Source organism: Microcaecilia unicolor, chromosome 2 (genome assembly GCF_901765095.1).
Source record: "Microcaecilia unicolor chromosome 2, aMicUni1.1, whole genome shotgun sequence".
Classification (NCBI taxonomy): domain Eukaryota; kingdom Metazoa; phylum Chordata; class Amphibia; order Gymnophiona; family Siphonopidae; genus Microcaecilia; species Microcaecilia unicolor.
This window is the reverse complement of record NC_044032.1, coordinates 400,394,728-400,415,664: the sequence shown is the minus strand read 5'-3', so window position 1 is coordinate 400,415,664 and position 20,937 is coordinate 400,394,728. Positions and strand designations below refer to the sequence as shown.

At 41.0% G+C, this 20,937-nt stretch overlaps 1 protein-coding gene across 1 annotated transcript in view; it reads right to left on the bottom strand.

The window, feature by feature from the left end:
- Positions 1–20,937, bottom strand: part of ADAMTS3 (ADAM metallopeptidase with thrombospondin type 1 motif 3) — a 346,529-nt gene that overhangs the window by 135,819 nt on the left and 189,773 nt on the right. The window contains exon 5 of the mRNA XM_030190629.1: positions 9,139–9,338. Coding sequence (XP_030046489.1) covers positions 9,139–9,338 — 200 coding nt within the window. The remainder of the gene's footprint in view (positions 1–9,138; positions 9,339–20,937) is intronic.

Genomic DNA, 20,937 nt, shown 5'->3' with positions numbered 1-20,937 from the left:
GGTAAGATCTCAGGCACAAAATGCACGCACACCAATATTCATTTTGCCACACATCCATTTTTGGCAACAAAAGGCCTTTTTTGCAAGTGCGCTGAAAAATGAATCTGAGTGTGTCCAATACACACGTCAACACCAGCACAGACCATTTTTCAGTGCACCTTAGTAAAAGGACCCGTAAGGGACTACTAATTAAAAAACAGAAGCATGTAGATAAATATTGAAATAGGAGCCCCCTCCCCCCAAAAAGCTAGACTTTATTAAAGAAAGGGAAAGATTGTATTTTGCAAAACACTGGAGGAAATGCATTGAAGAAAGACAGATATTTCCCAAAGATGACATATTCCAATCTCTACCTTCTTTTCTACCTTTGCTGACTGGGCATTTTTCTCAGGTGGTGTAAATGCTATTATTCTTGACATTTACACATGCAAGGGATGCATAAATGTGGGTGCTTAGATTACAGAATTGCCATTTACATGCATAAGTGTCATGGCGCATACTTTCACTGTAGGCGTGCATGGGATGAATCCACACTTATGCCCGTAGATCACAGAATTCCTAATTTTCGTACGTGCATGTGGAAAACACATGTTTACATTTATGTGTATGTGTAGTGTATGAGCTGGTGCATATGCTAGCATCTACTGGTATGCGCTTTTGTTAAGCTTCCCTTGTCAAAAGGGTACACTATTGATGAAATAGGAATAAACCTGGAATTGCAGGTTTTTCCTTTCATTTCAGATTAAAAATGAAAGGAAGTGACATGGGGAATTTTGTTGACATTTCTCATGTCATTTCAAATGAAAGCACATCCTTAATACTAACAACAGATCTTGAACTTGCCATTGTCAGGACTGGTTTAGATTATTAGTCAACTTGAAAGATAAAAAGTACCAGAGTGGAAAAAAGAAAAAAGTATGCAACATACCCTTAAAAGAAGGCTGCAGATAAAAATGCCTAAGATTTGGTGTTCACTTTCAGCTCAATTAATTTTGATGTGTCCGCTTGAATACCCTTTGATCTACACTATTGTACTGTATGATGTATTAGGACTGCTTACAGAACACCATGGGCAGGCCAAGAAAAATGAAGACTGGTGCTGGAAATACACATGCTGGAGCTTACACAGCAGTGCTGTAACTGCATTCCTATGGCAACATAATTTTTCTGCCATGTAGTCTTTCCATAGGTGCTCTGGATGTAACTAGGTACAGGGCAAGTGTATTTATTTAGCCTATGTCTTGTAGCCATTGTACAGTTTAGCTCACCTAATCTCATGGCATGTAGAAAGCAATTTAATTGTCTAGGTTGGATTTTCAATTAGGTACCTGTTTTGAGGCTATTTTATAAAAACATGTGAAGGCCCATTTTAGGTTGATAGTTTGGGCTCGGACAAACCATGCCCTATCCATGCCCCCTTAAAATCAAGTTTTATTAAGGGTAAATAGATATCTAAAATCATTATTTACACAAGAAGCCAGTCTATATGTTTCAAGTTTTATTATTTGATATACTTCCTTACAAGAAAACTGTCAAAGCGGTTAGTGCAACTATACTGTCTTCAAGCAAAGTTAGACTCTGTGAGAAAAGATATTCACAGTCGTGGCCAACCCAGGAGCTTAACCCCAACCCTGAGCAGAGCAGCTGAAATCACTAACCTTGTCCACAGAATCCTTGAATAAGTGATGCAATTAAACTAAATTTCAGGGTTTTTTTCTTTGAAGGACCAGTCACACATAAGGATAACAATAGTTTTATTTATAAGTTTAGATTTAACTGTGTCCAACACATTTCGGTTTTCAGAAGGCAACAATTTTCCAAATATTGTAACAATTTTTAATTGTAATTCGGCTGAATTATTCCAAATATTGATCAATGTTCTTCTATGCAGAAGCAGAACAGAACCCATGCAGTTGAACACACACACACAGAGCAAGGGGGACCTAAGGATAGTGGACAGATGATAATGAAAAATCCAAAAGATTTATTAAAATCCAAGACTTGACACGGGCTGTGTTTCAGCCTAATAGGCCTGCAACAGGAGTCTAAAAACAAATATAAACAATAAATATTTAAAACACGTGATGTAATATATAAAAAAGACCAAGAAGGACAAAATATATTATAGAGGTACATATTATAATATAATAAATAACTACAGAGACTCTATATAATAAAAATAAAAAGCAATAATGATCATTTTCCATACTAAAAGGACAATAATATATGAAAATATTGTAAAAACAGGAATTAGTAAATATACCCCATGTTTACAAAGCCGCAAGGCAATGCCGACACACCCATTCAAAGTGAATGGGCTGTATCAGCATTAGCACACTGGCAGTCGCTAGCATGGATTTTTAAACGTGGGGGATAATTAATATACAAACTTTTTTTTTACATTATAGATTTCTTGAGAACTCATAAAAGTCAAAATATATATAATTAAAATGACAAAAGTCGCCAAACCATATCAAAAGACTAGTTTTTACAATATTTTTAAATATTGTCCTTTTTAGTATGGAAATTGATCAATATTTATTGTTTTTTATTTTTATTATATAGAGTCTCTGTAGTTATTTATATATTGTAATATGTACCTCTATTATATATATTGTCCCTCTTGATCTTTTTATTTATTATAGTATGTATTTTTAGTATTATTGTTTATAATTGTTTTTAGACTCCTGATGAAAGCCTATTAGGCTGAAACACGGCCCTGGTTGTTGTGAAGAGTGATGGTTTTTTTTTTCTATGAAGTCTTCCAGTAGTTTGAAGGTCACACACTCCGTAAGTTTAGGGTAAATATTGAAGAACTGATCAATCGGATGGTAGTTGGCTTTATGATTGGGGCCAAGCTTAGGGTCCTTTATTTTGGAGTAAATAAAGTCTCATTTTCAAAGAAAGGATACGGTCTCTTTCTCCAAACTTGACAGAATCATTGTGCGAAGAAGAGGGATTAAGGTGGGTTGGAAGGGCTGTATGAGAGTCAATGGTAGTGGGACATGTATTGCAGTTGTGGCTCAAATGATGTGAATAGCCCAGGAAGATTCAAAGGAGTCTCATATAAGATTTGAAGGTGAAAAGGAAGAAAACGAGTACATGCTGTTATTTATCTTGGAAATGTTTCTAAAATAACCCCCACAGTTGTTTATGTATCTTTATAAAACATCCCACAAAAACCTGAACAATAGCAGCTTGAATGCAGACATGTACATAGCTGCTTGGGAACAGACACAAATATACATAGGTGAAGTATGCATTTTATAGACTATCCCTTGGATTCTATAAATGTAACAAGCCATTACTGAGACATGTTCTTCGGATGGAGCTGAACTATGTGTTGTCTGAATATGAAGTTGCTGTGAGATGTCTCTGGAAGCTATATTTTGGATGAATCATCGCTGAATTTAGAGTTATTTATTTAGATTTGCTCACACCTTTTTCAGTAGTAGCTCAAGGTGAGTTATATTCAGATACACCTAGCCTTTCCTTGTCCCTGGAGGGCTCTCAATCTTAAATCTAATTTTATACCTGAGGATTGTGACCATTGCTTAGTTTGAGGCCCAGGGGCTTTGATCTTCTCAGCGTAGAATTGACTGGTTTGTTTGAAATCCAAGAGTCTCACATTTTCTTGGCATGGAACTTAATTATGAATGGATTTTAAAGATGTACATCTGGGTGGACATTGTAAACTGATATGTTTCATCTTCTTTTGAGTGGACCTCTTGAGAAAAGTTTCTGGGATGTGTGTACTGTGACATAATATAAGTTCAAGGGTTTAATGGACTAGCCTGAGACCCCACATTATACTTTTTTAGATCCTTGTATGTTTCAAATAAAATTGGTGTAATTATTTTGAATATCACAAATTTACTTTTTTGGTTAACCTTTTTCTTCGGTTTATATTTATAATCAATTATTGACGTTAATTGGCACTAACATGAATTTCTGCTTGGATCGGGCTGTGTGCAATTCTATAATGATCCACACCCAAATCCTGTCACATGCATCCCAAAAGGGGACGTGGTTGTGGGAGTGGCGTGGGCAGGTCAGGGGCATTCCAAAGAACTACGTACAATTAAAGACTTTTGGAGGATGTGAGCTGAAATTGTGCACCAGGATTTACACCAGGTTTCAGCTGGGTACAAGAATCCCCCTAGGTGCTATTCTATAAAGAGTGTTCATCCCAGAGCACCCTCTATAAAATACTGCTGAGTGTTGATTTTTCGGTACCATTTACTGAATCTGGCCCTACATGCTTACATTTTGACTCAAGTGGTCAACAGAAGGAAGATCATTGATAGAGGAACATCAGTATAGCAAACAAACGTTTATTGGCTGAAACAAACTTCTGCTTCCTCAGAGGCGGGATGCAGTAGAGTGAAGAGGCTGGTGCTGGCAGCACTGCGGCAGGGCAGCCTATGGAGATTGCTGCTGCTACCGTCTTTTGGAAAAAAATATGGCAAACACAGGAAAGAGGGTTGAGGAGGGAAGGGGGGAGATGCTAGACTGGGCACAGGCAGAGATGGGGGCAGCATCTCCCTTCTTCCCTCCTCAACCCTCTTCCCTGCGTTTATCTTATTTTTTTTCCAAAAGGCAGTAGCAGCAGCAATTTCCATGGATGGAAGGAAGGTACTAGATATGGAGGAGATTATGGAGACAAAAGAGATATAAGGAGGTAGAGGGAAGATTGGTCTGACATGGAGGGAAACACAGAAGAGGAGGAGAAATGTTGGACATGGGGGAACAGGAAAATGGACAGGATGCTTGACATTGGGAGGGATAGGGAAAGAGTGCAGATGGTATGTACTTTCTAATTAGATATTGGGGAGTCATTGTAATTTAATTTTTCTTGATATTGTAAGCTACCAGCCTGGTTGACTGGTTTTATCTTATATTGTAATCCACTCTGAACCTATTTAAAGGTGTTGAGGGAAATATAACATTATATAGCATAACATAACAGATGCTGGACCAGTGGCGTAGCCAAGGGTGGGCTCAGGTGGGCCCAGGCCCACCCACTTTGGGCTCAGGCCCACCCAGTAGCAGCACACCTATGATGTGACTGGCAGGGATCCCCACCAGCTGAAAACGCCCAACAACTGTCCCTCCTGCATACCTTGTAAACAGCAGATCTTCGCCTGCAGTGAGACGCAGCTGATATATACTGCTTACTCTGGCCCCACAGCCTTCCCTCTGATGTATTCCCACCTATGTGGAAACAGGAAGATGCATCAGAGGGAAGGCTTTGGGGGTCAACATGAGCAATGTGTATTAGTTGCTGCTCGCTGCCGGTGAAAATTTGCTATTTAAAAGGTATGCAGGAGAGGCGGGGGGGGGGGGGATGTTTGATAGACCATATGGCATGCAGGCGAGAGAGGGAGAGACCAAATCACTTGAGGGACAAGGCAGAGTTCTTCTGCCCACCCATCTTAGACCAAAATTGGGTGTCTGGCTACGCCCCTGTAAGCTGGACATAGGAGGTGGGAATTGAGAGACAGACGAGATACTGGACTCAGGGGGCATAGGCAAATGGAGGGAAGACACTGAATACAGGAGAGGAGAAAAAGGAACACAGATGTGAGAGAGAGAGAGAGAGAGAAAGAGGGAGGGCTCCCTGAAATCCATAGGAGGAAGGTGGGCAGCATAGTAATGATTCATAGTGGGCAGCAAAAAAAAAAAAAAATTAGCACCAGCCCTGCACTACCTCATCTTAGACACAATAGGGTAAATTCTAAAGTTTAGGCGCCAAAATGATTCATGCTGAGCACGAATTCTATAATGACAGTTCCACATGGAACTGCTGCTATAGAGTACTAGAGTAAGTCTGCAGTTTTGCACCTAACTTTAGCTGCGAGCAAAGTCAGTTGTGTGTGCAACTACCAACTGGTCCCAATTACTACCAATTTAAGCCAATAATTGACAGTTAACACCAATTAATAGCCAATTATGAAATTAAGTTGCATGTGCAACTAACCTTATTCTATCAGAGACCCTTTTACTAAGCAGTGGTAGGGCTAATGCGTGGGTAGCACACTCCAAATCGACACTACCACAGGGGTAGATTGGGTGCCCAGTGGTAATTTCAAAGTTGGCTTGTGCTGTTTCCCGAGGTAGAAAATACTTTTCTATTTTCTACCACAGGGGATGTTCCCAGTGGTAATCAGCAGCACAGCCACATTGGCGTGCGCAGCCTGCTTACCACACGAGTAGTGCGTGAGCCCTTACCGCCAACTCAATGGGTGGCAGTAATGGCTCAGGCAGTAAATACCTGCATGCTACTTTTAATATTAGTGTATGGCCATTTACTGCCATAAAAAAGCCCTTTTTCCCAGCTGCAGTAAAAAAATGGCCCAGCACAGGCGAATTTCACACACCCAGACTAGTGCAGGCCACTTTTTACCACAGCTTAGTTGGAGCCCATGTTTATAGAATTAGGTGGAATACAACTAAGACATGACAGAAGAAACATCAACAAAGTATCTAAGACAGAACCTAAAAATCTTGTTAACATGCTCTTGCCATCTGTAACATTTGCACCAGATCTGCTGAATGAGCTGGGTCACACAAGGATCACTCTTAACAAAGTTACTGACAAAATGAGAGCAGGTGAAACACTTAATTCAAGTTCTGAAATGAAAATGTGGTAACAATTTCTCTGATAATCCAGAGACTATTTAAGGTATGCAAATTGCATTTCTTCACAAATGTGTTTGCTAATAGGTTCTGAGTCAGTTTTAATTATTAACCATCTGTTGTGTAGAAACTTCATTTCTACAAAAGGTTTGTTCTTTACAGAGGAAGTTTGTCAATGGGTTTTGCTAGGTGATATGCAAGGACAGAGGAATGCAGAGGGATGATATAATCTCACAACTCTTATGTAGCTCTCACGTCTAAATAAAATGACATTTATTTAATGAACAAAGCCCTAGTCTTTCATGACTTCAGTTCATCACTGTTTTCATACAGGAAAACAATTTTCAAAGCCATTTACTTGGGTAAACAATAATTTATCTACACAGACTGGTGATTTGAAGATAGCGCCCCTACAGTTTGGTTAATAGCTAACACTGTATTCTACAATGAATGTAGTCTAGTTACATTTAGGCAAGGTGTTCTCAAGGGACATGCTTTGTTTGGACTCAGAAAATAATTCACACAGCTTCTGTTTTCAAGTCAACATATATTATTTACCTTGCAAATTCTACAAAAGCAAAAGCAGCTGCAGATATCCACAGCTAGTCTGTACCTATGGCAAGTTGCAAAAGGAAAGCACCCAAGTGCTTTTCCTTCACCTTGCTGCAAAGTCTGTGGGTAGAAAACCTGAGAATTTTGCCCCACATCAGACAAATTTCCCCTTAATTTCTTTCAGTGATAAAGATAAGAAAAATAAATTAAATTCAATGTTCCTATTGTTTCCTATGAAATTGAGCCACTTAAGTACTTTGGGACATTCTTAAATAAGGCAGTATGGAGGGGCATAATTGAATGGCGCCGGCCATCTATATGGGCGGCCATCTCTAAGGCCGGCACCGTAAAGAGGTGTCCCAAACTGTATTATCGAAACAAGATGGCTGGCCATCTTTCGTTTCGATAATACGGTTGGGGCCGGCCAAATGTCAGAGATGGCTAAGTTTGAGATGGCTGGCATCAGTTTTCGCCGATAATTGAAACCGATGCTGGCCATTTCAAACCCAGCCAAATCCAAGGCATTTGGTCATGGGAGGGGCCAGCATTCGTAGTGCACTAGTCTCCCTGACATGCCAGGACACCAACCGGGTACCCTAGGGGGCACTGCAGTGGACTTCATTAATAGCTCCCAGGTACATACTGTAGCTCCCTTACCTTGGGTGCTGAGCCCCCCATATCCCCCCAAAAACCCACTCCCCACAACTGTACACCACTACCATAGCTCTTATGGGTGAAGGGGGGCACCTACATGTGGGTACAATGGGTTTTGGGGGGGTTTGGAGGGCTCCCATTTATCACCACAAGTGTAACAGGTAGGGGGGGTATGGGCCTGGGTCCGCCTGCCTGAAGTGCACTGCACCCACTAAAAACTGCTCCAGGGACCTGCATACTGCTGTCATGGAGCTGGGTATGACATTTGAGGCTGGCAAAAAATGTTGGGGTTTTTTTGGGTGGGAGGGGGTTGGTGGCCACTGGGGGAGTAAGGGGAGGTGATCCCCTATTCCCTCCAGTGATCATCTGGTCAGTTTGGGCAGTTTTTTGAGACTTGGTCCTAAAAATAAATGGACCAGTTGAAGCCAGCCAAGTGTTCATCAGAGCCGGCCTTCTTTTTTCCATTAGCAGCCAAAGCCGTCCATCTCATAACTATGCCCCCGTCCCGCCATCTATACCCTGCCAAAACACCCCCTTTAACTTTGACCAGCCCTGCGACGGAATGCAGTTGAAGCCGGCAAAAATCAGCTTTCGATTATACCAATTTGGCCGGGTTTAGGAGATAGCCGGCCATCTCCCGATTTGTGTCGGAAGATGGCCGGCCTTCTCCTTCGAAAATAAGCAGGATGGTGAACAAAGTATGAACATGTGTGTTTCCCCTTCTTACTCTTATGCTTAGATTTATTAACATGCACTACCACATTAGCACTCGTTATCAAAAAATAGGTCGCAATGCATAAAATGGGACCTGCGGTAAATAATATACATGAATGCACGTTAGCGCACTTTAGTAAATGCAGCCCTTTATACTAACATGAAAGAACAAGCTGACCATATCCAGAAGTGTGTGACATCAGAAAAATGACAGCAGGTTTGAAGGAGGATGATGAGAGTCATGAATATTTTGATGAATCTAATAATGCACTGCATCATACTGGGAATTAATTTGCTCTCCAAGATCCATATGGCCTGGGAGCTGCATTTATTTTTTAACATTGGGAAGTAATATTTTTCTCCTTCAAATTTTGTGAACATTTCTCTGCTGGAAATTATAGTAAGAGACAGATCTGGGTAAACTCACAGAATTCCCCTTGATTTCACTGTCTTCAATGGATACTTGGAGATTGTCCCATAGATATTTCCAGTTCTTCGATAAGCTGATATGTAAATACATACCCAAGAGCCTTTTACGTGATGAAAAAGCTATTAAGTTAGAAGACGATGAATACTTACAATATTCATAAGGGTGAGGAGGTAGTTTTGAACATGTTCATTGCCATGGAAGCGGATGACTGAGTCATCTACACCTAGAAGCACCTCGATATTGTAGTCATTGTCTTCAGCATGCCTGCGGCGTCTGAGTGTATCATTTACACTCCTTTGGATGTTGTTGTAAACTTTATCTAAATCATCAAAACCAGCAAGAGCAGATTCTGTGAAGAAAGAAAGATTTGGTTGTCCTCTGTTGGGAGGTAATTTTATAACTCTACGCTCAGGTAAAAAGCATGCACTCTAGAGATGCACTCCCATTTTGAAAATTATCCCATGAAAAATATGTGCTCTCATTTATACACCTGATATTTGGGTGCACAATTTTTCTGGGGTGAAATACATGCATACATTTGAATTTTCTAAAGAATGGAGGCAATTCTATAACAGGGTGCATCCATTTAGGTACCCCAATGCTTCGCAGTGCATACCTATTCTATAATGGCACCTGGGCACCCAAATTTCATTATATAATACAAGCGTAAGCCTGCATTGGTGGGCCTAAATTTAGGTGTGATCTTTTACACCAGGTCAATGGCATATGTAAATGGGCATGCCTAAGTGCACCATACAATGCATGTAACTTATATTATTGTGCAAGTTGCATGCCCATGCCCATCCCATGTTCCACCCACATGTTTACTCCCTTGCAGTTTCACACTATCTCCCAGATTCTATATAGCACTCCTAGTGTTCCACGCCAAACACCAAGTGTATTCTATAACAATGCATGTAACTTAGTTGACTTAACAAGCAAACAGGGTTCAAGGTTACATCTATTTGATTGATCACCTAACACTGAGGGCATCAAAACAATTTACATATACTAAAAATTCAAACATAATAATGAGCACAATTTGGCAATAATTAGAATTTATGTGCACAACTCACTAATAGAGGCATATTTTCAAAGCACTTTGGGAGGCTAAGTTCCATAGGTTTCTATGGAACTTTGGGAGGCTAAGTGCTTTGAAAATGAGCCTCCATGCGTATTCTGTAATGCACTACACCTAAATTTTAATGTGTTCAGGCAAAAAGGGGCATGGTTATAGGCGAGAAAATGAGTGTTTCGTGGACATTCCACAATTTACGCGCATTGTCTTAGAATATAGCCCTCTGTGCCTAAATCTACATGCCAGGATTTACGCCACATTTTCATTGGTGTAAATGGAGGTATGAAGTTTTAGGTGTTAGGGTATCAAGTAAGCATATTCTATATACCGCGCCTAAATCTAGGCAGAAATGTTTTCCAAGTGGAATTTTTAGGCACCATATATAGAATCTGACCCTATAGCATTTATGTGCTTTCCAATAGATTAGTGCATTTACACATAGAAGTTCTGTTTTACCATGTGCAGGCCCTTCCCAAAGTTGTGCAAAATTTTCATCTCAACCAGTCTATCATACTGCTACTACTACTATTTAGCATTTCTATAGCGCTACAAGGTGTATGCAGCGCTGCACAAACATAAAAGAAAGACAGTCCCTGCTCAAAGAGCTTACAATCTAATAGACAAAAAATAAATAAAGTAAGCAAATCAAATCAATTAATGTGAACGGGAAGGAAGAGAGGAGGGTAGGTGGAGGCGAGTGGTTACAAGTGGTTACGAGTCAAAAGCAATGTTAAAGAGGTGGGCTTTCAGTCTAGATTTAAAGGTGGCCAAGGATGGGGCAAGATGTAGGGGCTCAGGAAGTTTATTCCAGACGTAGGGTGCAGCGAGACAGAAGGCGCGAAGTCTGGAGTTGGCAGTAGTGAAGAAGGGAACAGATGATAAGGATTTATCCATGGAGCGGAGTGCACGGGAAGGGGTGTAGGGAAGGACGAGTGTGGAGAGATACTGGGGAGCAGCAGAGTGAGTACATTTATAGGTTAGTAGAAGAAGTTTGAACAGGATGCGAAAACGGATAGGGAGCCAGTGAAGGGTCTTGAGGAGAGGGGTAGTGTGAGTAAAGCGACCCTGGCGGAAGATGAGATGGGCAGCAGAGTTTTGAACCGACTGGAGAGGGGAGAGGTGACTAAGTGGGAGGCCAGCAAGAAGCAGATTGCAGTAGTCTAAACGAGAGGTGACAAGGGTGTGGATGAGGGTTTTGGTAGAGTGCTCGGAAAGAAAGGGGCGGACTGCCAATGTTCTTCCCTCCACTTAATCCAACTCAACTCCCTACATATCCTGGACCAAGGGTTGGCAACCATGGTCCTCAAGGGTCACAAACCAGTTGGGTTTTCAAGACTTCCACAATGAATATACATCAGATCTATTTGCATACAATAGAATAAATGAATCTCATGCATATTCATTGTGGAAATCTTGAAAACCTGACTGACTTGTGGCCCTCAAGGACGGTGTTTTTTTATTTTATTTTATTATTTTTTTATTGATTTAATTACAGAAGAACAACATAATACAAACCAGTGTAATAATGTACATACTTTAAAAAGCGTAAAAGAAGGGGGGGAGAAGGGGGAAAAAAAGTACAGAAAGAAATGTGTCATCACACAGGACAATTTCAGGGAGCATTAACATATTCAATGATAGCATATAAAACTGAAATAAAACGGACTTACTTGTAAGTGAATGCACTTTAAAAGATTTTTTTTAATTGCCCTCCGAGACATAATAGATTCTCAACTAAGCAGATGGCACAGAAATTTAGTTTAGATAACAAGGAAGGACGTTTATTTGAAATGAAATGGAAAATGTTAACAACATGCATAAGTGCCAGTATTCTATAATCTGAGTGCACAAATGGGGTCAGATTCTATATATGGAGCTAAAAAATCCTTGCAGTAACATTTCCGGCTAAGTGTACACTATAAGCGGCGCCTAGATTTAGGCGCGGTATATAAAACATGCTTAGTTGATATCCCAGTGCCTAAAACTACGTGCCTCCATTTACACGAATGGAAATGTGGCATAAATTCTAGCATATAGCACTGGGCCATATTCTGTAACTATGACCGTAACTTAAGGAACACCCATGAAACGCCCATTTCCATGACCATGCCCTTTTTGAACTACGCACATTAGAATTTAGGCCGGTTCATTGCAGAATACAGTTAGCAAGTTGTGCATGTAAATTATTATTAATAAACTAAAATAATATCAGGGAGTAAGGTTCCACTTCAGACAATTATTCTTAATGTAGATACAGGAAACAAGTCATAAGGTAAGCAAGTATGAAAAGTTTCTCATGAGGAAAAAGCCTCAAGAAGCACCTTGTCCACTAGTGAAGTGGGTAAGGGCTAGGACTTCTTCATCATAGGCAAAAAGCCTCCTGCTGTTACTGGCTTGCCTTCTTACCTTAATACTCAAAAGGAGCTAAAGTTGGAGAGCTATAAAAAAATAGTCTTACTATATTTCTTCCACTATAATAGTTTTAAGGAGAGGTACTTAGCTCAAAAATGTAGCATTCTTCAAAGCTCCTCTGTGTTTCTGACCTGACCAAGTCACAAAAATGTGCCCTAAATGACCAGATGACCACCGGAGGGAATCGGGGATGACCTCCCAACTCCCCTAGTGGTCACTAACCACCTCCCACCCTGAAAAAAACAACTTTAAAAACTTTTGTCTTTTTTTTTTTTTTTAGAGTATAGGTGAAGGATCTCCTTCGCTATGCCTCTGTCCCTGCGACAGCAGTTGAGCACGTCATTCGCTATTTATTTATTTAGATTTTGCTCACACCTTTTTCAGTAGTAGCTCAAGGTGAGTTACATTCAGGTACACTGGATTTTTTTATGCCTCCGTCCCTGCAACGGCAGTTGAGGACGTCCTTTGATATGCTTCCGTCTGTGTGACGGCAGTTGAAGATGTCCAAAATGTGGATGTTTCTGTGAGAAGGATGTCCATGCCTGGATGTTTCTGTGAGAAGGACATCCATGCCTGCTATGCCTCTGACACCCCCTTTATTTATTTGGATTTTGGATCACAGTGGGATTTAAACCAGCTACCTCTGGATTGCAAGACCAGTGCTCTAACCACTCCACTCCCTTGAAATTTGGCCATTCCTGTTGGGGGGGGGGGGGGGTATGTGTGTGTCAGTGGAGGCATAACGAGGGCATGGATGTCCTTCTTTCAAACATTTTGGACGTCCTCAACTGCCCCCCCCCCCCCCCCACAGGGATGGCCAAATTTCAAGGGAGTGGAGGAGTGGCCTAGTGGTTAGAGCACTGCTCTTGCAATCCAGAGGTGACTGGTTCAAATCCCACTGTTGCTACTTGTGATCCAAAATCCAAATAAATAAAGGGGGTGTCAGAGGCATGGATGTCCTTCTCACAGAAACATCCAGGCATGGCTGGCCTTCTCACAAACATCCACATTTTGGACATCTTGAACTGCCGTTGCAGGGACATAGGCACTTCAAAGGACATCCTCAAATGTCGTCGCAGAGACAGAGGCACATCAAAGGACATCCTCAACTGCCGTTGCAGGGACAGAGGCACATCAAAGGACATCCTCAACTGCTGTTGCAGGGACGGAGGCATAGAAATATCCAGTGTACCTGAATATAACTCACCTTGAGCTACTACTGAAAAAGGTGTGAGCAAAATCTAAATAAATAAATAACAAAGGACATCCTCAAATGCCGTCACGGAGGCATAGCGAAGGGCATCCTTCACCCATACTCTAAAAAAAAAGACAAAAGTTTTTATTTAAATATATTTATTAATTTCAAATATCATAAACACCATATTTGAAAAAGAAAAAGTACATTCCTCAGAAATTACTAATGAAGAAATTTAAACATATTAATATTAATTGAGTTAGTACTTCCAGTCCACAAATGGGATCCAAGCTTAACAATTAAGGAGAATTAACAAGAATTTTTACAAGAAATTATAAATCGGTTTTCTGTGGTTCTCATATACATTTAAAGCTTTACCGTTGAGAACTTCTGGCTACTATAAATTCGGAAAGCTGCAAGGAATAAAAAAAAACATATTTGGCTGACTGATAATTTACAATACACTTGCAAGGATATCGTAGGAGAAAAGTAGCTCCCATACGGAGAACCTCTGGTTTTAACAGAAGGAATTGTCTGCGTCTTTTTTGGGTATCTTTAGACACATCCGGGAATATTCGTACTTTGAAACCCAGGAAGTCATTGTCTCTGCTTCTGAAAAATTTTTTCATTATTAAAGCTTTATCCAAAGATAGAGCTAAAGTAACTAACAGGGTTGAAGCAGTTACTAGGACAAAAGTTTTTAAAGTTGTGTTTTTCAGGGTGGGAGGTGGTTAGTGACCACTGCATGCCTTTTTCCATTCAGTTATTGCATCGGTTAGTCCACTGCAGTGCCCCCTAGGGTGCCCAGTTGGTGTCCTGGCATGTCAGGGGGGTCCAGTGCACTATGAGTCCTGGCTCCTCCCACGACCAAATGACTTGGATTTGGTCATTTTTGAGATGGGTGACCTCAGTTTCCATTATCGCCAAAAACCGGGGATGACATCACTAAGGTCAACCTAAATTTTGAGATTTGGGCGTCCCCAACCGTATTATCGAAACGAAAGATGGATGCCCATCTTGTTTTGATAATACGGGTTTACCGCCCCTTCACCGGGATGTCCTTAGAGATGGGCGCCCTTAGAGATTGTCATCCCCGTTCGATTATGCCCTCTAGGCATGCTATATAGAATCCGGTGGATGGCACGTACATTTAGGTGCTCACGTTATAGAGTAAGGGGGTAAATGGTCTATCTGTAGGCTCATAAACAGTTCCCTGACGACCTGAAGGCAACTTATTTTTAGTTTTTCTTTACCCCAATTGATTCCAAATTAGCCCCAACTTGGCCCTGAAGAAGCAACAAAGGAGCACCAAAGTTCCCCTTTGGTCATGCCTTTTAATTCGTATGCTGCAACCACATGCTATGGGGAAGAAGATGTTAAGTAGGCAGAAGCTGTCGGGAAATGATGATATCAACCAGTTCTCATTTATTACATTTTTATATATTGAATTTCTGGGTAATCAATACAGCATACATAAAACATTCACAATTCTAAGCACAAACTCAGTGCAGCCTCAGCCAGAGAGCAGGGGCTGTACTGCAGTATCTCTCAGTTGTCTGCCTGTTCAATATCCATCCACTCCCACGCATGCTGCAGGGAGGAAGATGTTAAATAGACAGTCACTGTCAGGCAATGATGATGTCACCCAGGGGCAAATTGTATCCCACAAAACCAGCTCTACACACATGACACCTCAGGACAGCCTCAGCCAGATAGCAGGTGATTCAGCAGTGTCTCCTGGCTCTCTGCCTCTCCAATAATCTTCACTTCCCACAAGCCATTATTATAAACCACAGTAGCAAAATACGGGAAGAAGCTGAAATATGCCTTTGGTATTTTCTATTAAACTATCTGAAACTTCTTTGGTCCGTGTGTTGTTACACAACCCTGCAACACAAGCAAACCTGAATTAAAAGTTTCCGTGGTACCGAATACACCACTGCTGATTATGCATAGGTACTTGAAAAGAAAGACCAAGGACCAATAAGTTAAGTTTGAGGGGAAGCCGGTCGTATTAGTTGAAAAGCTTGGGTATACAACCATGCCTTATTATCTTTTTGGTCATTTCCAATATAAATTACTGTGGTTAATTTTTAACCTAAAAGCATTAGAGCACAGAGCTAAAAAGGTTTAGTAATCTATGTACAATAGCCGAAAGCTAATACTTAACAAAATGTAATCTTGTTAGACTTTTACAGCACATCCCATGGAGATGAATAGCTTAGTTATAAATACACAGCCATTAAAATCTATGTTCTCGTCAGTGACCATGTTGAAATTCTTCCCAGAACTTGTGTTCAGAAAGTTAAGTATTAGAACATAGAATACTTTTGCTTACAAATTCAACACCTTATAAAGCCTTCATACACTTGCCCATTTTTCATGCTCCTGTCTAAAAAGTAGGAGCTTGTTTCACTGATCCTCACAACATACTCTACAGATTCAATGTCAAAGAACAATTCAAGAAACATTCAGAGAAGCAGAAAGAAAGAAGAGGAGGAGAGAGGAAGAGGAAGAGAAGAAAAAGAAAAGATGGAAAAGTGGGAGGAAACAATGTGCTTACCTCCTCTCCCCACACACGTCTTATATACATGTGAAAATACCTAACTATCCCTCCCCCAAGGGTACACAGATTTAGGTGTTCATCCATAGAGATAAAACACCCCTGATGCAGCACTAGAAAAATGCCACCTTCTCTACCACTCTCTCGTACCTCCCCTGGCTTGTTTTGTATCCTCCACTCCGAAGTCAAGCACAGTACCATTGTAAATGACAAAAGATAAAAACCTGCATGGTTCAACCAGTCTGCCCAATAAGGCTGATAAAAACCACATTATCGTATCTGAGGCATAGTTAAATTCATTATCAACAGATGACTAAACATTTTACTCACTAATTTCAACCTGAAGATGTCTTCCCCTCTCCCACTGAGACACACAGCACTCGCACTCATAGCACAAGATATGAATATGATATCAAATACTCACACTTGATTCTGATTTGTCTTTGCCATTTATGGGACACAGACCAAAGAAGTCTGCCCAGCACCGAACTTCCTTCTCAACTATTGGAGTTGCCATCAAAGCCCACTCCAACTCATCCAGACCTGTTTTGCCATATTGGGACACCAAACATTGAAGTCTGTCTGACACTGGTCTTACTTACCCAACTACTGGAGTAGTTGTCTACACATCACTTCTGTCTACTGTAACACATCAGGAGCCATGCGGTCATTTAAGTTTTGTTTTGATTCAATCCTCTTTCTTTTAGGGATCCTCTGTGTTTAGCCAAAGAATTTTTGAATTCTATACTGTTTTGTCCCCACCACCTCTACCAGGAGGGGATTCCAGGCATCTATCACCCTTTCTATGAGAAAGAATTCCCTGATGCTACCCTTAAGTCTAACACCATGCAACCTCAAGTCAAGAACTCTAGTTCTAACATGTCTCCATCTCTGTTTTTCATATTAATACCTTTCAAGTACCGTATTTTTCAGACCATAAGACGCACCTAGGTTTTAGAGGAGGGAAATAGGAAAATTTTTTTTTTCCTTTTTCCCAACTCTAAAACCTAGGTGCTCCGGTGCGTCTTGTCCGAATCCCGCCCTCCCCCCGGCCCTGTCACCACTTCTCCCTACTCATGCGATCTTCCCTGGTGGTCTAGTGACGTCGGGGCAGGAAAGAGCCCCCCCTTTCCTGCCCAGCGCACTGCTCTCCATCCTCCTGTATGCATTGCTGCCTGACGGTCTCGGCGAGATTCAAAATGGCCACCGAGAATTGAAGTCTTGGCGGCCATTTTGAATCTCGCCGAGACCGTCAGGCTGCATACAGGAGGATGGAGAGCAGCGCGCTGGGCAGGAAAGAGAAGGTCTTTCCTGCCCCGACGTCACTAGACCACCAGGGAAGATCGCGTGAGTAGGGAGAAGTCTACCTTCGGACTATAAGACGCACCCTCCATTTTCCTCCCAAATTTGGGGGGAAAAAGTGCGTCTTATAGTCCAAAAAATATGGTATTTAGGTGTCAGTATCATATTTCATCTGTCCCTCATAAGAATTAAAGAATAGACATACTGGGTCAGACCAATGTTTCCAACAGTGGTTAATCCAGGTCACAAGTATCTGGCAGAAACCCAAACAGTAGCAGCATTCCATGCTACCAATCCCAGGGCAAGCAATGGCTTTCCCTATGTCTATCTCAATTACAGACTATGAACTTTTCCTCCAGGACTTGTCCAAACCATCTTTAAACCCAGATTCGCTAACCACCGTTACATTCTCCAGCAAAGAGTTCCAGAGCTTAAATATTCGTCGAGTGAAAAAATATTTCCTCCTATTTGTTTTAAAAGTATTTCCATGTAATGTCAGTGAGTGTCCCCTGGTCTTTGTACTTTTTGAAAGAGTGAAAAAATTGATTCAGTTTTACCCGTTCTACACTACTCAGGATTTTGTAGACATCAATCATATCCTCCAGCCTTCTCTTTTCCAAGCTGAAGAGCCCTAACCTCTTTAGCCTTTCCTCATATGAGAGGAGTTCTATCCCATTTATCATTTTGGTTGTTCTTCTTTGAACCTTTTCTAATTTTGCTATATCTTTTTGAGATATGGAGACCAGAATTGAATGAAATACTCAAGGTGAGGTCGCACCACGGAGCGATATAGAGGCATTATAATATTCTTGGTCTTATTTACCATCCCTTTCCTAATAATTCCTAGCATCCTGTTTGCTTTTTTTTGCCACTGCTGCACACTGGGAAGATTTCAGCTTAATGTCTACATTGACACCTAGATCCTTTTCTTGAATGCTGACTCCTAAGGTGGACCCCAGTATCAGGCAACTATGATTCAGATTATTCTTCCCTATGTGCACCACTTTACATTTGTCCACATTAAATTTCATCTGCCATTTGGATGCTCAGTCTTCCAGTTTCCTAAGGTGTTCATGCAATGGAGGAGTAGCCTAGTGGTTAGGGTGGTGGACTTTGGTCCTGGGGAACTGAGGAACTGAGTTCAATTCCCACTTCAGGCACAGGCAGCTCCTTGTGACTCTGGGCAAGTCACTTAACCCTCCATTGAGCCTGCCATGAGTGGGAAAGCATGGGGTACAAATGTAACAAAAAAAAAACAATCTGCATGTGTTTTGACATCTGAAAAATTAATCACATCACTCGTTCTGATTTCCAGACCATTTATAAATATGTTTTAATAGCACTGGTCCCAGTATAGATCCCTGTAGAACTCCACTATTCACTCTTCTCCATTGAGAAAAATGGCCATTTAACCCTACCTTCTGTTGTCTGTCCAATAATCCACAGAAGGACACTGCCTCCTATCCCATGACTTTTTAATTTTCTCAGGAGTCTCGCATGAAGAACTTTCTCAAAAGCTTTCTGAAAATCTAGATACACCAGAAAAACTGGATCACTTTTATCCACATGTTTATTAATGCCTTCAAAGAAATGAAGCGAATGGTGAGGCAAGACTTCCCTTGGCTGAACCAGTGCTGACTCTGTCCTATTAAACCATGTTTGTCTACGTGTTGTGTAATTTTATTCTTTATAATAGTTTCCACTATTTTGCCTGGCACTGAAGTCTGGCTAACAGGTCTGTAATTTGGCCACCCTCCAATGTTCAGGTTCTATGGATGATTTTAATGACAGGTTAAAGATCACTAACAGCAGATCAGAAATTTCATGTTTGATTTCTTTCAGTACCATGGAATGTATACCATCTGGTCCATGTGATTTATCACCCTTTAATTTGTTGATTTTGCTCAGTATGTCTTCCAGGTTCACCGAGATTTCTTTCAGTTCCTCCGCATTGTCACTCTTGAAAACCATATCTGGTACATCTCTGCTATGGCCTTGTCTTCCCTGAGTGCCCCTTTTTTCCTTCATGATCTGAAGGTCCCACAGATTCCCTCACAGGCTTTTTGCTTCTGATGTACCTGAAAAGGGTATTACTATGAAGTTCTGTCTTCATTGCAAGTTTACTTTTCCTCTAAGGTATACAGATTCAGGTCTTCAAGTCTCCTCTCATACATCTTTTGGCGCAAACCTTATACCATTTTTGTCACCTTTCTAAAAACTGCTTCAAACCTTTTTATATCCTTAGTGAGATATGGCCTCCAAAACTGCACAAAATACTCCAAATGGGTCTCATCAACAATTTTTACAGGGGTATTAACACCTCCTTTCTTTTGCAGGTTATGTCTCTTGCTATGCAGCCAAGCATTCTTCTGGCTTTTGCCACTGCCTCATCTCATTGTTTCACCACTTTGAGGATCCTCAGATACTGTCACCCAAAGTCCCTTTCCCAGTCCATGCCTATCAGCCTCTCACCTCCTAATTCATATAGCTGCTTTGGAGTTTTAATTCCCAAGTGCATCACTCCTCATTTGTTCACATTAAATTTCAACTTCCAAACATTAGACCAGTCTTCTAGCTTTGCAAATCACTTCTCACTATTTCCTCTGGGGCGCCAACTTTGTCGTAAATATTTGTGTCATCTGCAAAAAAGGCAAACTTCTGTTTCTACCTCTCGCAATTTTGTTCACAAATATGTTGAATAGAATCGACCCCAGTACCAATCTCTAAGACCCTCCACTACTCATCTTTCTTTCCTCTAAGTGAATTCCATTCACTACCACTCTTCACCATCCGTCAACCAATTTCTGATACAGCTTACCACCCAGGGTCCCATCCTCAATGCCACTCGGTTTATTTATGAACCTCCTATGAGGAACTGTATCAAAGGCTTTGGTGAAATCTAAGTAGACTACATCCAGCAATGCCCTCAATCCAGTTCTCTGGTCACCCAGCCCAGCCAAAGAATTCAATCATATTCTGCCCCAGGAATGTCCACAAGTTAGCCAGTTTTGGCACAGGTGCTAACCACGAATATTCAGCAGTGCTAACTGGTTAAGTGCTGCTGAATATTGTCAGTTAGCAACAGACAAGTGATTTAAGTGGGCAGGAGCCTCTCCTACCCAATTAATTGTTTTGAATATGGGCACCCTTCTAGTCATTATTTTGTAACTCCTCCTTTGGTTTTTATTTGGAAGTTCAAGCAAGACTTCAAACACACTGGCAATGTTAGGTTTATAATCAAATAACTGAACAGGAATGAGAACTCTATTAAAACTTACCTTATATCAAGGAGAAATGTGTAGAAGTATGTTAGCAAAGGGAGAGCCAGAGAAGCTTGAAGGGTTTGCAGGATATATGCAACTGCCGTGATTCATGTAGCCACACTTGCTACTCAGAGA